This window comes from Gopherus flavomarginatus, chromosome 4 (genome assembly GCF_025201925.1).
Source record: "Gopherus flavomarginatus isolate rGopFla2 chromosome 4, rGopFla2.mat.asm, whole genome shotgun sequence".
Taxonomy (NCBI): domain Eukaryota; kingdom Metazoa; phylum Chordata; order Testudines; family Testudinidae; genus Gopherus; species Gopherus flavomarginatus.
Genome location: NC_066620.1, coordinates 15,990,395 through 16,007,191, shown reverse-complemented (window position 1 = coordinate 16,007,191; position 16,797 = coordinate 15,990,395). Strand labels below are relative to the sequence as shown.

Sequence of the window (16,797 nt, the reverse complement as noted above, 5' to 3'; positions counted from 1 at the left end):
TGTTGAAGATGCAAGTGATTTCACTGTTAAGGTCCAGAGTGCATCAGAAATAACAGTGATATGCAGGTGGCTAAAAATGCTGGAAACTTCCCTTTTACCTGGCATTTCTGTTTTGGGGGTGTGTGGGTTGGTTATGCCCAAGGGTGCAAGTGGAATCCATTTCTTACAAGTATGGGGTGGGGGCCAGCACAGGGGGCACGTGATCCTCCACATGACTCCCCCTGTCCCCAGTCCGGGGTCCCCACGCTCTCCCCGTCCCCCTACCTGGGGAGGAGGGCTCTGTCCTCCTGCAGCTGCGCCAGAGATTTCAGAATGGCAGAGGTGAAAGGAGCAGAACATGGGGCCAACGGGCAGCCCCACACCCGCAGCTCCTCTGGCATGACTCTACCACCCCAGCCCTTCCACACAGGGTCTCCTCCATCTGTACAATAGCACCCCTGTCGGAGGACGGGGCTGGGGGTGGCACAGCCATGCCGGAGGAGCTGCCGGCTTGGAACCGCCTGGTGGCCTCGTGTTCTGCTTCTTTCCCCACTGTGGTTCCCGGGAGAGCCTGCAGCTGTACCACCCCCAGCCCTGTCCTCCAGCAGGGCTGCTGCTGTACAGACGGAGGAGACCCTGTGTGGAAGGCCTGGGGCGGTACAGCTGCGCCAGAGGAGCTGTGGGCATGGGGCCACCCATCAGTCACACCTTCTGCTCCTCCTGTGTCTTTCCAGTACGCCGTTCCGGCTATAAATACCTTGCTGTTACACCAGACCGGACTGCCCTACTTGCACTGCTGGTTATGCCCTGATTGAGCCTTAACTGGCACTAAATTAAGTCTTTGCCTATGGTAATTTACACAGGTAAGGGCATTAATTTTTTTTAGGGCTGTTGATTAATCACAGTTAACTCATGCGATTAACTCAAAAAAATTAATCGTGATTAAAAAAATTACCGTATATACTCGTTCATAAGCCGAATATTTTTGGTAAAAAAGTGACGCATCAAAGATCGGGGGTCAGCTTGTAAATGGGTCTACACCCTAATTTGGTGATTTTAAACTCTATGGAATCATTGAATTGAATATCTAATACAAGAATCGGCAACCTTTGGCACGCGGTTTGCCAGGGTAAGCACCATGGTGGGCCGGACCAGTTTGTTTACCTGCCGCATCCACAGGTTTGGCCGATTGCGGCTCCCACTGGCCACAGTTCGCCACTCCAAGCCAATGGCGGCGGGAAGCAGTGGCCAGCAAATCCCTTGACCCACGCCTCTTCACGGCCTGGAGCGGCGAACCGCGGCCAGTGAGAGCCACGGTCGACCGAACCTGCAGACGTGTCAGGTAAACAAACCGGCCCAGCCCACCAGGGTGCTTACCCTGGTGAGCCGCGTTCCAAAGGTTGCCGATCTCTGATCTAATACATTGTCGTTTTGTTTACCTGGAGCATCTGCAGGCATGGAGCCCCTCAGCTCCCTGTGGCCACAGTTCACCATTCCCAGCCAATGGGAGCTGCGGGAAATGGCGCGCCACTTCCCGCAGCTCCTATTGGCTGGGAACAGCAAACCGTGGCCACAGGGAGCTGAGGGGCTCCATGCCTGCAGATGCTCCAGGTAAACAAAACGTCCTGACCCGCCAGCGGCTTACCCTGAGAGTTTGGGAGCCAAAGTTTTCCAACCCCTGAAATATAGAGTCGGCTTATGAAAGGGTCATATGGTTTTCGCTACTTTTACCTATCCATTTTGGAGGGTCAGCTTATAAACGAACAGGCTAATGAATGAGTTTATACGTTAATTGCTGTTAATCGCACTGTTAATTAGTAGAATACCAGTTGAAATTTATTAAATATTTTGGATGTTTTTCTACATTTTCAACTATATTGATTTCTGTTACAACACAGAATACAAAGTGTGCACCGCACACTTTATATTATTTTTTATTACAAGTATTTGCACTGTGAAAATGATGAACAAAAGAAATAGTATTTTTCAATTCACTTCATACAAGTACCATAATGAAATCTCTTTATTGTGAAAGTGTAACTTACAAATGCACAATTTTTTTTTACGTAACTACCCTCAAAAACAAAACAATGTAAAACTTTAGAGCCTACAAGTCCACTCAGTCCTACTTCTTGTCCAGCCAATCTCTAAGACAAACAAGTTTGTTTACATTGACAGAAGATACTGCTGCCTGCTTCTTATTTACAAAGTCAGCTGAAAGTGAGAACGAGCATTCACGTGGCACTTTGGTAGCTGGTGTTGCAAGGTGTTTATGTGCCAGATATGCTAAACATTTGTATGCTCCTTCATGCTTTGGCCACCATTCCAGAGGAAATGCTCCCATGCTGATGATAGTCGTTTAAAAAAAATACATTAATTAAATTTGATACTGAACTCCTTTGTGGGAGAATTATATGTCTCCTGTTCTGTTTTATCCGCAGTCTGCCATATATTTCATGTTATAGCAGTCTCAGGTGATGACCCAGCAAATGTTGGTTTTAAGAACACTTTCGCAGCAGATTTGATAAAAAGCAAACAAGGTACCAATGTGAGATTTCTAAAAATAGCTATAGCACTTGACTCAAGGTTTAAGAACCTGAAGTGCTGTCCAAAATCTGCGAGGGATGAGGAATGGAGCATACTTTCAGAAGTTTAAAAGAGCAACACTCAGATGCAGAAACTACAGAACCTGAACCAGCAAAAAATAAAATCAGCATTCTGCTAGTGGCATCTGACTCAGATGATGAAAATGAACATGCGTCGGTCCTTTCTACTTTGTATCATTATTGAGCAGAACTCGTCATCAGCATGGACGCACATCCTCTGGAATGGTGGTTGAAGCATGAAGGGACATATGAATCTTTAGCGCATCTGGCATGTAACTGTCTTGCAACGCTGGCTACAGCAGTTCCATGTGAACACTTGTTCTCACTTTCGGGTGACATTGTAAATAAGAAGCAGTCAGCATTATCTCCTGCAAATTATAATCAAACTTGTATGTCTAAGTGATTGCCTGAAGTAGAACTGAGTGGACGTGTAGGATCTCAAGTTTTACATTGTTTTATTTTTGAATGTAGTTATTTTTTATACATAAGTCTATATTTGTAAGTTCAACTTTCATGGTAGAGATTGCACTACAGTACTTGTATTAGGTGAATTGAAAAATACTATTTCTTTTGTTTCTTACAGTGCAAATATTTGTAATCAAGATAAATATAAAGTGAGCACTGTACGCTTTGTATTCTGTGTTGTAACTGAAATCAATATATTTGAAAATGTAGAAGACATCCAAAAATATTTAAATAAATAGTATTCCATTATTAACAGTGCGATTAATCGCAATTAATTTTTTTAATCACTTGACAGCCCTAGGTTTTTTTTAGATAAGGGAAATACAATAGATCTGATATACCTGAATTTCAGTAAAGGATTTGACATGGGAAATTTTAGTTATATTAGAGAAGATGGGGTGTAGTACAAGAATTGTAGGCTGGAAGGACAGTCAGGGTCCAGACATCCCAAGGGGAGAACAGAAGGTTTAACCCCAAAATAAGCAGTTAAACCAATTGATGTGTTATTGTACTTTAAAATATATCAGATAAAGTCCATTAGGAAAGCTTGCAGTGTTCTGAATTTGATGGTCATTAGAGATATGTCTACAGACTATGGTTATGATTTTATGTAATCGTACATATGGAAATGTCAGCTCCACCTCAGAACAGAGCAGTGAGCTGTCAGGCAGGGAGGGACACCAGCCAAGCCATTTGTTTACACAAAACCGACTTCAAGTAACTATTCATTGGCCAGACCAAGAAAGGACAATGGTAGACTATTAGAATGAATGAAAAGAGATTGAAATGACTCAAATTTGAAAAGAACATCCTGTTTCCTGAACATTTAAGTCAAGAGGGATTTTCCCTGCTCTGAATAACCATGAGTCACCATAGACTGAGGCTATGTCTACACTACTAATTACTTCAGAATAATTTATGTCACTCAGGGGTGTGAATAATCACATCCTTTAGCAATGTAAGTTATATCAACCTAAACACCTGTGTGGACAGTGCTGTGTGGGTGGGAGAACTTCTCCCATTGGCATAGCTACCGCCTCTTACAGAGGCAGGAGTTATTTCCACTCGGCTTCCCCAAAAGTGCTACAGCAGTGCATCTGCATTAGTGCAGCTGTACTGCTGTAGTGTAGACAGCCTAAGAGAATTGGAAGAGGGGTGACAGAACACTGAGGTACAACCTGGAACTGTGGGACCACTGTGCTCCCTTAACTCTCCAGCCTCGGCTGTCTCTTACAATGCTATGCTAGTGACAAGCAGCAAACCCCTCCGGGTGCTGTTATCACTCAGCCAACAACATGCAGAGACATACCCGACTAAGCTGTCCAAGCCACTCATGAACTGTATGCAGGGAGACACCAGCAAATTCTACTCAGACCCAGCCTTGCAGCTGAGAAATTTACCATCTTAAACTGCTCAAGACCCTCTAAATAATGCAAGCTCGTTAATTAGTTTGCCACTTCATCAAAAGATAGTGGACATGCACCAGCTTTTGTAATCTGAGCGGATCCCCCAAGTACTTAGGACACACTCACTGCTTAAGATTAAACATTAAAATAAGTTTATTCACTACAGAAAGATAGATTTTAATTATTATAAGGGGCAGGCATAAAGGTCAAAGGTGGTTACATAAGAAAAAAAAGTAAATGCATTCTAAATCCTAAATTTGATCAGACTAAGCAAGAATTGAATCAAGCATTTTTTAGCACTCTGCTAGGTGTTGTAAGCAGTTCATAGCACCTAATGCACTGGCTGAATTCCCTGCTCAACCTGGGACCAACCTCCTCAGTTCAGTGTCTTTTTCCCCCCCAACATTCTTGTTGCCTTCAGAGTAGGTCAGGGAGGAGAGAGAGGTGGACTCATGATGCCACTGTCCCTTATTTTATACGCTCAATTCATGTGCCTGGAAAAATACTGGCTCAAACATAGTCAAGTATCAAATATCCTGAGGCCTTGCTGAATCACTCAGTTAAGCAGTCCTCATTGAGTGGTGCTCGAGCAGCTGTCTCTTATTGAATTGTCAATCTCTTGTTTATAATTCCCATGGTTGTCAGTGATTGGGGATGGTTGCTCAACACCCGTCTAGGTGTGAGTCATCTCCTTTGTTGGAGAGCTATCTGTGAGCGTCTCCCAGACTGACAACTTATTTCAGTAACAACCACAGAACAAAATCTCATAACTCCATATACAATGATGAGATGCATGTTTTGACAGAACAATAAGTTTCAGCATATCATGACTTTTCATGTGATACCTTACAAGGCATTCTTTGTACAAAATATCATAACCATATACATGTCGTGAATATGGGGGTTACAGAGTGCTATTTTGAGATACAGTATGTCATGGAGGTGGGGGAGGAAAAAGCCTTTTAAAAGCAGGCTTGGAACAGGTGTTTTTTTAATCCAGAATTTGAAGGACAGTCTCTAGGTGGGAGGCTGACTGAACGCTGAATTTCCCCTATAGCTAGGGATTACTCTGGGATATGATGTTAAGGCGATCGGTAGCTCTTATTAGAAAAGGGCTTTTATCTAATATGAAAGTGTAAAGCCTGAGGTTGTGTCTTTATGGAGTTTTTTGGTACAACTTGTATGTGTGTGCTTTTCATTACTCTTCCATCTTTGAATCTATAGTTTTTCTGGTAAATAACCTTTTAATTTTTATCCCAAGCAGGCCTCTGTTGTGCAAACTGTGTGGAATGTGTATGTCAAAGTGTGCTGGTATCTGTGGGGGCTGGTTTCAAGACTTCAGGAGGTGACAAAACAGATGGGAAAAGTCTGAGGGTCTGGCAGTTTAGAACTCAGACAGAACATATTTGGGGAGACTTCGGACTGGAGGGTTGTTGGTGTCAAGTTTTAGAGAGTAACTGGGCTTATGAGAACTGGAGTGACACCTTATTCTTGTGGGTTGGCTACTGGTTGCAGGGATCTGAACCATAGCTGCACAGCACAAAGGCCCCAGTGTTACAGGGCAGGTGGTGACAGAATTCTTTACTGGTCTGGGTGGACCCCAAAACATCATAGGTGGGTAAGGAACTGGCTAAAGGGGAGATGGCAATGGGTTGTGCTGAAAGTTGAACTATCAGACTGGCTGGATGTTACTAGTGGAGTTATTCAAGGATCAGTTTTGGGTCCAATCTTTTTCAATAATTGTATAATGAACTTGGCACAAAAAGTAGGAATATGCTAATTAAATTTGCTGATGATGCAAAGTTGGGAGGTATCATCCATACAGAGGAGGATCTGAATATCATACAGAAAGAACGGCATGACCTTGAAGACTGGAGTGACAGAAATGGGATTAAAATGAATAATGCATCGTGCAATTGGGATCTGATAATAAGCCTTTCTGCTATAAACAGGGGGTTCAGAGGAGGAGAGGTACCTGAATGTGCTGGTGACTATGACTATGAGCCATCAATGTGATGTGGCTGTGAAAAAAGGCAAATGTAATCGATTATAGGATGCATCAGGTGAGGCATTTCCAGTAGAGATAGAAAGTATTAATGCCATTCTGCAAGGCATTGCTAGGACCTCATTTGGAATACTGCATACAGTTCTGCTCGCCCATGCTCAGGAAAGATGAATTCAAATTGGAACAGGTTCAGAGAAGAGCTACTAAGATGAATAAGGGAATGCAGTGTCTATCTTTTGAGAGGAGACTGAAAGAGCTTGGTGTGCTTAGCCACTCAAAACCCAGGCTGACAGGTGCTATGATTATCCCTAATGTATTTAAAGAGAACAAACACCAAGAGGGTGAAAAGCTATTTTAACTAAAGAACAGTGTTGGCGTAAGAGCAAATTGATATAAATTGGCCATAAACAAATTCAGGATGGAAATTAGAAGAATGTTTCTAGCCATCAGAGAGGTGAGATTTTGGGAACACTCCTCCCATTAGGAGCCATTACGGGGCAAACAATTAGTTTTAAAAGAGCTGGACAAGATTGAGCGAGATTATATGATGGGGCCTGTGATGGTGGGGCACAGGGCTCTGGACCCGTGAGGGTGTCTTCTGGTTCATATCTGATTATCTTAAATCTCATGCTTCATGGCTTCAGCTGGTCACCTGCAGGGGTCAGGAGGGAGGGGTTATTTGCTTCTTATGAAACATCAAAGATGGCTACAGCTGGCAGTGGAACACTGGATGGGGTGAGCCTGTTCTCTTAGGTGGAATAGAGCATTCTCTCTCAGGTGCTTGGCTGGTTGGTACTTGCTCATGTGCTCGGGGTCTCCCAATTCAGATTGGAGTGATCTTTTTTGCCTTCCTTTGTAGCACAAAGTGCAGATCAGTTTGCCGTGATCAGTTAGGTATACCTCAAATAATAAATTCCCTGCCATTGTGTGGGCCTTGGCCATTGGTGCACTTCGGTCCCTCCAGTTCTCTGCCTTTGGCACATAATAGTTTAGTCTCTGGAGGGCTGATCTAATTCCGATTGTGTGCAACTGCTGGGTGATGTTGGTGGCCTGTGATATACAGAAAGTCAGGCCACATGATCTGCTGGTGCCTTCGGGGCTTAAACTCTGATGCTGTTTATAGAAGCACTATAATAGTGGCAGCTTGAAAACCCTTATACTCTGAAAGCCACTCTGTCTCTGAAAGCTATTCCTATAGCTCACTCATATGAATTTACTCTTCCATGTTTGTATGAACTACTTAAATGTTTGAAATTAATGCACTTCAAGACTGAATGCTTGAGGCACTGGAATAACAGTGAAACAATCTTTTTTTCCTTAAAGACCAAGACCTTGATACTAAGTATCCTCAACTTCTGTTAGCTTCAGTGGGAGATTGAGGTTGTCAGCACTTCATAGGATGAAACCCCAAAAGGGCTCTTACCTCCTTTGATGCAAATTCTTAGCCTCCATTATATTATTTATTTTTTGCTTCAAGGGGAAAGTAGACACTCAAATGCACCTTTTCAATTAGTCTAAAACAAGAAAGTGTTGAACTTAACATTAAGCCTGAGTTGATTGTATAGAAACTATTCGCTGCATGGCTGTTTTCCTTGGTCTTGAACTAATAATTAATTTGCAGGATTTTCTGATTATTTAGCTAATCACTGTTTTTCTTAAACAGGCATCTTGGATCACAGCTTTGTGAGTTAGAAAAACTCATAGATAAAATGATGATTGCAGAGTTTTCTGCTTATGCTCGTAGTGATTTAAATAGACCATTTGAAGAGGACTGTCATATTCTAGAAGAGGTACGTTTCTTATAGAAAGTAGAAGCCATCTGACTAGTATAACATTTTTCATCTTCAGAACACTTTATAAGTACACCTCTACCCCGATATAACATGATCTGATATAACACGAATTCGGATATAACGCGGTAAAGCAGTGCTCTGAGGGAGTGGGGGGGCTGCATGCTCTGGCGGATCAATCAAGTTCAATATAATACGGTTTCACCTACAACGTGGTAACATTTTTTGGCTCCCGAGTATAGCGTTATATCGGGGTAGAGGTGTTCTAACATTCATCCTTTCATTGCCACTATTGCAACATTATCATTTTATACCATTTTTCTTTTAGTTCAAATTTCTCCTTACCCTTTTTTTGTTTTGAATAATAACATTTTCCTGTTTCTTGAACCTAAATCCACAGAATTTTAGTCTAACCACGTTTTTCCTTTAAAAATAAATCAATGTATTGATTTTTTTAAAATGTTGGCAGTTCTGATCCATGCTACAACTGAATGTGTAACTCAATGTTCTCATACTTTGAAGTTAGTGAAAATGCAGTAAGCAGTAAATAGATGATCATGTATAATAATCTCATTTTGTCTTCCTTATGATTTTATCTTGCTTATGGATAATTGTTCGAAACATATTGCTTGCTGCAAGTTTAGTCACAGAGCTGTAAAATATTTTTTGCACTATGTATTCTTAATTTACTTTTAAGACCTTTTAAGGTTAAGCTATCATGATCGGTATCCTTCTGGCCGCTTTTAAGTAACTACAGCCATGTCTTCACTAAAAAGTTAGGTTGGAAGGAATTTTCCCCCAGGTCAGATTGGCAGAGACCCTGGGGTTTGCGTTTTTTTGGCTGTTCTTTGCAGCATGGGGCATGGGTCACTTGCAGGTTTAAACTAGTGTAAATTATGGTTCTCTGTAACCTGAAGTCTTTAAACCAGAATTTGAGGACTTCAGTAACTCAGCCAGAGGTTAGGGATCTATTACAGGAGTGGGTAGGTAGGGTTCTGTGGCCTGCAATGTGCAGGAGGTCAGACTAAATGGTCATGATGGTTCCTTCTGACTTTAAAGTCTATGAGTCTGTGAGACCCAGCAGTGTTGCTCAGGGGTGTGAAAAATCCACACCCTTGAGCAACATAGTTAAGCCGTTCTTAATCCAGGTGTAGACAGTGCTAGGTTCACTGAAGAATTCTTCAGTCAATCTAGCAACCACCTCTTTGGGAGGTGGATTAACTACAGCGATGGGAGCCACCCTCCTCTTGCTATAGTGAGCGTCTACACTGAAGTGCTACAGTGGTACAACTGCAGTGATTGAAGTATGGACATAGCCTAAAAGTAATCCCGCTCAGTCTCATGCGTGGAAAGGCGTGATCCAAACATAGGATGTTTGGTCTTGAGCGCTAGCCATCAGGTCATTCCACTCACTCTGCCTTTTGATACATGAATACTTTTTTTACTATTGTATGTTTTAAGTATCTTTCCTTTCCCTGCCCTTTTGGTGTTTTTAATAGGAAAGACTTGTCTCACTAGTATTTGGACTTTTAAAACAAAGAAAGCTCAATTTTTTTGAAATATATGGTGATGAAATGATTATTACAGCAAAGAACATAATTAAACAGGTAAGCAAATCACTTCTAGCTTATCTCAAAGACTTGCCCGTCTTTCAGAAATATTTTTGTTTCAATTGTTAAGAATGTATTTAATTTAATTTCATAACATCAGATTTTCTTATTGTGAAAAGTTGTACTTTAAAATGATAATAATTAATCCTGTTGTATTAGTTACCTCATATCTGTAGGTCTTTTCTCCTGATGGCCTTCCCCAGCCATTGTGTGGCATCAATCTAGAGGAAGGCACATCTTTCTCTGTGCCTTGGTATATAGACACTTACCTTCACCTTTCTCTGCCTGCTGTGAGTTAGTTTGATTTTTTTTCTTTCTCCGTTAGCCTGTAACTTTCCCAGGTAGGACGGATACGCAATTCCATTTAGTTTCAACAAGACTAGTATCTATTTGCAATTTTACAGAAATAGAATGAGAACCATAAAATAAAGCTTATTAACACACACTTCCCTGCATAGAATCATAGAATATCAGAGTTGGAAGGGACCTCAGGAGGTCATCTAGTCCAATCCCCTGCTCACAGCAGGACCAATTCCCAACTAAATCATCCCAGCCAGGCCTTTGTCAAGCCTGGCTTAAAAACCTCTAAGGAAGGAGATTCCACCACCTCCCTAAGTAACCCATTCCAGTGCTTCACCACCCTCCTAGTGAGAGAGTTTTTCCTAATATCCAACCTAAACCTCTCCCATTGCAACTTGAGACCATTACTCCTTGCTCTGTCATCAGGTACCACTGAGAACAGTCTAGATCCATCCTCTTTGGAACCCCCTTTCAGGTACTTGAAACATCTTAGGGACAATCCTGCATTTGTAGGGAGGAGGGCTAGATGATATCCATCTGTTGAAATTCTGTGACATTTAATACATAAATATTCCTTGCCTGGATTGTCGTGGTTGGGACAGACAAGGTCAGTGTGCTGAGCTAGCCCTTCAGTAAAGGAGCTGGGCTTCTCACCAGCCCAGGAAAAAACTAATGCCATATGCGACACTGTTTCAGGCCTTTGCCTCAGGGCACGCAAAATTCATGTGGAACACCAAAACAAAGCAATTCCCCTGCCCAGCCTGAACTGCAGTCCCCAGAGGCCTTTCACTTGCCCTTCTCAGTTCTCATGTCCCCCTGGTAACAAACAAAATATAATACAACTTCGGCTATAAATTTCTGCCAGATAGTGTGCCATCTTGTTACACACACGGGGAGTGGATAATCTGGAAATATCATTTAAACCATTGTTTTCCCACTCCCAGTTTCCTTCTCTCTTGTATTTGATCATGTTTACATGTTGCATATTTCTTGTAGACCCTTACAGATAAAGGTTACTCCTGGGGGAGTTCTGAGCCAAAAAATCAAAAATTCTGCACACAATTTTTTTAAATTCTGCATATTTTTTGTCAAAATAATGCAATATGATCCAGCTGGTTTCCATTATTTTTGTAATTTATTTAAACTACAATACAATGGATGGAGAATGGGAGTGGGGAGCATTGAGGGAAATCAGCAAAACCCCTCTGTCTAATAGTAATGTGGCTAGTATTGACCATTTACTTCTAGTTATTAGTCAATGGATATATGCATCTGTATGCTCAGTGTTACATCATAGGCAACTGAAGAGCAAGTGAGGGCTGGAGACTCAAACTCACAGTTTATACTGGCTGCTGACCATCTCTGAAAAGCAAACAGTTCCTGGAGCACATTTTGATGAGAGATTTTTTCAGTCCAAAAATGTAGACCAGTTCTAATCACTAAAACACCATAAGCATTTATAAGACCATACTGTCCTTTACACCATTCTGGCAATGTAAAAGGAGTGTAAAATGTAAATGTAAAATGTTTTACACCTGTTTTATACTCCTGGGGGAATTCAATAAGGACAATGGGAACAATTCACTAAGCAGGCAGTCTGCTACATTCTCCTCTGCCTGGGGGAACAGAGTCTGTCCCATGCCTACCTCTTCAGAAACATCTCAAAGCCCTTCCCCTCCATTCTGAGCGTGCTGCAACAGCAAGTGAGAGGGACAGAGTTTCTCTCTCACACGCTCAACTACCCAGACTGACACACTCCCGACGGTGATTTACATCTCTACCGGCTCCTCTGGATGCCCAAACTGACCTGCCTGCACTGCCGGGGAGTTGGCAAAAAATCATTCTTGCGATTTCCCTTTGCTTCCCTGTCAGAAGTAATTTTTCTGTGGGGAATCAAAGAAATCTGTGGGGGACTGTGAATTCTCTGCACGCACAGTGACGCAGAACTCTCCCAGGAGTAAACGTTTTTTCTGCAAAGAAGGAATACTGTTCTCCATCCAAGTCTTCCATATGTGTCCATGCTAGGGTGACCAGACATACCAATATTTAGGTGTTTGTCCCGCATCCCGTAGTTTGTCCTGATGTTTTGCTCTGCCGGCAGTACTCGCTCCACCAGCAGACCCCCCTCCCCATATGTCCCAATATTTTCTCCTTCTCATCTTGTCACCCTAGTCCATCCACACACCCCTTTGTAGGGCTACCCACTTGCACTCACACTTGTAGTACTTTGTGACCATGCAACTAGAGGAACAGAGGTGTAGACCCCTAACATTCAGCATAGTTCACGAAGAAGAAATGTACCCTTAACAGGGGTTCTGAAACTAGGGGTCGGGACCCCTCAGGTGGTCGCGAGTTGTCAACCTCTACCCCAAGCCCTGCTTGCCTTCAGCATTTATAATGATGGTAAATATATTAAACACTGTGTTTCGTTTATTAAGGGATCACACTCAGAGGCTTGCAGTCTGAAAGTTTGAGACCCACTGCTTAAGAACCATCTGTGCAGAACACCAGTTATTAACATCACCAATATTTAAACAACAGGACACCATCTGGCACCACTGTAAGAAATCCACTTACAGGCCAGATGAGTTCATATGCTGTTGAATCATCTCGGACATCTGAACGATTCTTGATCACATGGGAGAAAATCTCTAGTTTAGTCTAAGTGGAGTTGCTTTGTTTCTAGGTTTAACAAAACAGTAATAACAAAGATGCCTCAATAAACTATCACTAAAACAATGGAAACGTTTGGAATGAAAATTGATTTTGGAGAGCTAGATATTTGACTGACTGGCCATTTTCTTTCCAGCCACTCTTCAGCTGGCGGATGTTTTGTAATGGTAATGGACCATGAGGATATAATGTAGTAGGAAATAAGGATATGGGGAAACTTTCTGGGCTGAGATTGATACGGGCGCAGTCCCTTGGGGAATCCATTTTGTACCCACAGTCCACTTCTTACAGTAATGCCATCACAGTACTGTTCTTCACATTGTTAGTTTTTATGAATCCTCTGTTTAAATTAAAAAAAAAAATCTTCATCCCAAACAAAATATTCAAATATTTGGGCATTTTGGGGGCCTCAATTTTTGGGGGCCCAACTTGAGACACTTTTAAAGGAACTTGATTTTCAGAAAGTGCTCATAGAAAATCAGGCCCCTTTAAGGTGTGTCAAGTGGGGCATCCAAAATCACTAGTCCTTTTTGAAAATCTTGGGTCCCATATTTTGCAATTAAAAGAAAAAAGGTGTAAGAATGTAAAATGATCCAAATGCCTGTCTCTTTCTTTTCTTTTTTCTTGTTTAACTTGAGGTTCTTTTTAATTATGAAACTCAGAAGGATTGGAAAGACGCTGAGACACTTTTTTTTCTTAAACTTCACAGTGTGTGGTTAGCACGGTATCGCAGATAGAGGAGATAGATACAGAAGTTGTTGTTAAGTAAGTATATGCCATGAGTTTGTTGTGGCAGGTTGGATGGGGAGTGTGTGCTTTAACACAGATGATAAACTGTTTTTTAATTTGTTTTTAAAGTGGTGAATAATTAAGAATCACCTTGTTCTTCTGTTTCTCCCCAAAGGTCCTCTGCATCTCTTCAGGAACCCTGAATATTTCCCTTCTTTTTGCAGATCTTAACAATTATACTCCTCTATTTTTAATCTTACTTTTGAAATTATTTTTAAAACAACGTTAATTCCATTGCATATTAGGAAAAGCACAAGCTAAAATATTTAGGCATTTGTTTCCTGACTATGTAAGGGGAAAAGCAGACGTTCCCTCTGATAATATTCTAGTGCTGTAATAAAATGTGCCTGTAGGTCAATACCTCCTGCGCGAAAGAGATTAGGGCACATCTTACTACTTCAGTGAAAGGACACTGAACAACATAAGCCCTCTTGGCTCTGAGCCACATGTATGTGCCTAAGACAGGGATTCACAACCTACCCCAAAAGAGCAAAATTAGACCCACAGATAAGGCTGGACCAGAAGCCATTATTGCGTTCAATTTGAGAATTAGGGCCAATTTATTTTTTAAAATCAGATCTTGAAAGCAGGTAACCTCCCCTTTGCTGCTAGCTTTCAGACACACAGAGGATTCAGTAAAGGTTGAAAAGCTTCATTTCGGAGAATAGTGACTAATTCTGTTAGGAGACAAATTATATATTATGAGATTTTACTTTGGTTTTGGCAATGCATTTTTCTGCCTTTTGCCAGAAAATTGTGTTGCATCCTTGTGGTGCAGCAAAAAAAAAAAGAGCATAATCCAAGTATTTTTGCTTTGCTAGAAAAAATATGTCTTTATAGTCAATCTTGGTTATATTTTCTCCGTGCTTGATGATGGTAGTCATTAACATGCACCCTGACTGTAATGGAGGCTAAGCAGCACTTTCTGCTCTTACAGAACAAGGACATTGTTGCTTTAAAAAGCTGTGAATGTTAACTGAGGCATTCACTTTTCTGGCAGGATATATATTTTAGCCCTCCCATTTATTTGTTAATCAAGACTATGCTGCTTATATTATTGTCTGTTTTCTTGATTGAACAGCTATTATCATGCTATTTGCTTTTCGATAAATTTACAATGTTTATCACAGTCCATTTTCCCTTTAGATGTCAGGAGTCAGCCTTGTCAGTAGATCACTTCAAAGGTAAATAACCATTGCCTCCAAAATGTTGTTCTTTCTGTAGGCTTGCAGATCAAATGAGGATGATGAATTTTCCTCAGTGGTTTGATCTACTGAAGAATATTTTTTCTAAATTTACTGTCTTTCTCAAAAGAATTAAGGTAAGTATGTTCATTTCTCAAGGGCTTCATTTCAGACACTGATGCAGAATTGTGCAAGAGTTATTTTCTAATTGGAATGTAAGATGTTGATTTTGGCTACAGAGTCCTAAACTTTAATTTGGAGAGAGGTTGGTCCTATATGGTTAACAGAGAGTGGGTTGGAAAGTAGATAAAACTTCTTGTTTCATGATTTATGTGAGGCTCAAATTATTAGAGATTAGGATGAGATCTTCCCGAGGGACAGATTACTCCACATGTGGGGTTTCTTACACCATTCTCAGAAGCATCTGGTGCTGGTTGCTGTTGGAGACTGGCTCCTGTGACTCAAAGTAATGACTATACAATATTAAAAACAAATAAAACCAATATATATTTAAATATTCTTGTTTCTTGTCAAAAGAAAATGTCTGTCAAAGTAAAATTGTGTTAATTTTTTTGTTAATAAACATTATATTTGATTCTAGGCAACGTTAAATATTATTCGTAGCGTGGTTCTCTTGGTTCTAGACAAGAACCAAAGGACCAGGGAACTGGAGGAAACTTCAGTACAGAAGAACCCTGCAAAAGACAATGCTGTGGATACAGATGTAGCTTATCTGACTCACGAAGGCATGTTTATAAGCGATGCATTCGGTGAGGGGGACTTCCCATCTGTAGCAGTTGACACTACCTCTCAAAGAAATACTTCTCCAAACAGTGAGCCCTGCAGCAGTGATTCAGTATCTGAGCCAGAATGCACTACTGACTCTTCGTCCAGCAAAGAACAGATGCCATCTTCTGTTATACCAGGGGGAATAGAGATTATGTAAGTAAACATCACTGTTAGAGTATTTACCCAGTATTGACTCCTGTCCTACCGATGTTAACGTTATAATGTACCATTCAGGAATTGGCAGTTTTTGGTGACATGACGTTACAATGTAAAATTCACTCTGGTTCAGTTTGCTTATCTATTGGATGAACTGGCTTCCAGAGGCTCTTAGCATTCTGACGGGGGGAGGATGCTTGTGGGAGGACAGCAGGAACCACAGACTGCACTTCCTTTGGCTTCTCCCGGGGCCATCTGTTGCCCCCAGTGTGCAGCTGCCCAGGGAGCTTGCACACCAACCCTTCTGCAGCAGAAACCCACTGCTTTTCCTGCCTGGGGAGTCTCTGCACTTGTGGAGGAGTGAGGTGCATAACTTTCTCTGGCCTTGTCTACATTAGAGACATTAGTTGATCATAATATCCCTCAACTGGCTGGAAGTTCCCATGTGTCCATACACATTTGCTATTTGTTCACTGGCTGTCAGTTGATGAAAGTTGCCTCGGTAAGTTATAGGGGTAAGTCTGAATCAATGCAGTTCATTGCATGGCTGAGTGGATGCACCTCCACGACTGTGATAACACAATCAGTGCAAATAGTCCTCCTGCTGCTATCCCACAGTTCGCCAGCCACAGCAGAAGTAGCCTTTCTGGTCACTTGCATTCCATTGTTCAGGGCTCTGCTTGATTGGAAGCTACCTATTCTTTAGCTCTGCACAGTGTGTGGAACTCAGCTGCAGGCCATTTTCATAGCAAGCAGCTCCAGATGCAGAGCTTTATCAAGCAGAACCATTTGAAATGCCACAGCATGCAGCTGCCTGACAGCTGAAAGACATCTACAACTTCATCTCCCAGTAGGATGAGGAGCTTGTTCAGTTCCAGCTGCAGAAATACAACTGGAACTCCAAGATCTGTACATGTGTGTTTGAGCAGCTATCCATGCTTGGTGTAGAGCACTCCGAAGCATAGGGTTGGCCAGAGGGAAAGGATTTGAAATAACTTTCCTAAAAACCCCATAAAACAAACAAACAAGGACTAAGGTCCAGTAA

The 16,797-nt window shown here is 41.7% G+C and overlaps 1 protein-coding gene across 7 annotated transcripts in view; it reads left to right on the top strand.

Moving 5' to 3' along the window:
• VPS54 (VPS54 subunit of GARP complex) overlaps positions 1-16,797 on the top strand; it is a 73,101-nt gene that overhangs the window by 31,288 nt on the left and 25,016 nt on the right. For all 7 annotated transcript variants that reach the window (XM_050952043.1, XM_050952045.1, XM_050952044.1 and 4 more), the window contains 5 exons: positions 8,125-8,251; positions 9,751-9,858; positions 13,544-13,599; positions 14,848-14,944; positions 15,409-15,749. In XM_050952043.1, coding sequence (XP_050808000.1) covers positions 8,125-8,251; positions 9,751-9,858; positions 13,544-13,599; positions 14,848-14,944; positions 15,409-15,749 — 729 coding nt within the window. The remainder of the gene's footprint in view (positions 1-8,124; positions 8,252-9,750; positions 9,859-13,543; positions 13,600-14,847; positions 14,945-15,408; positions 15,750-16,797) is intronic.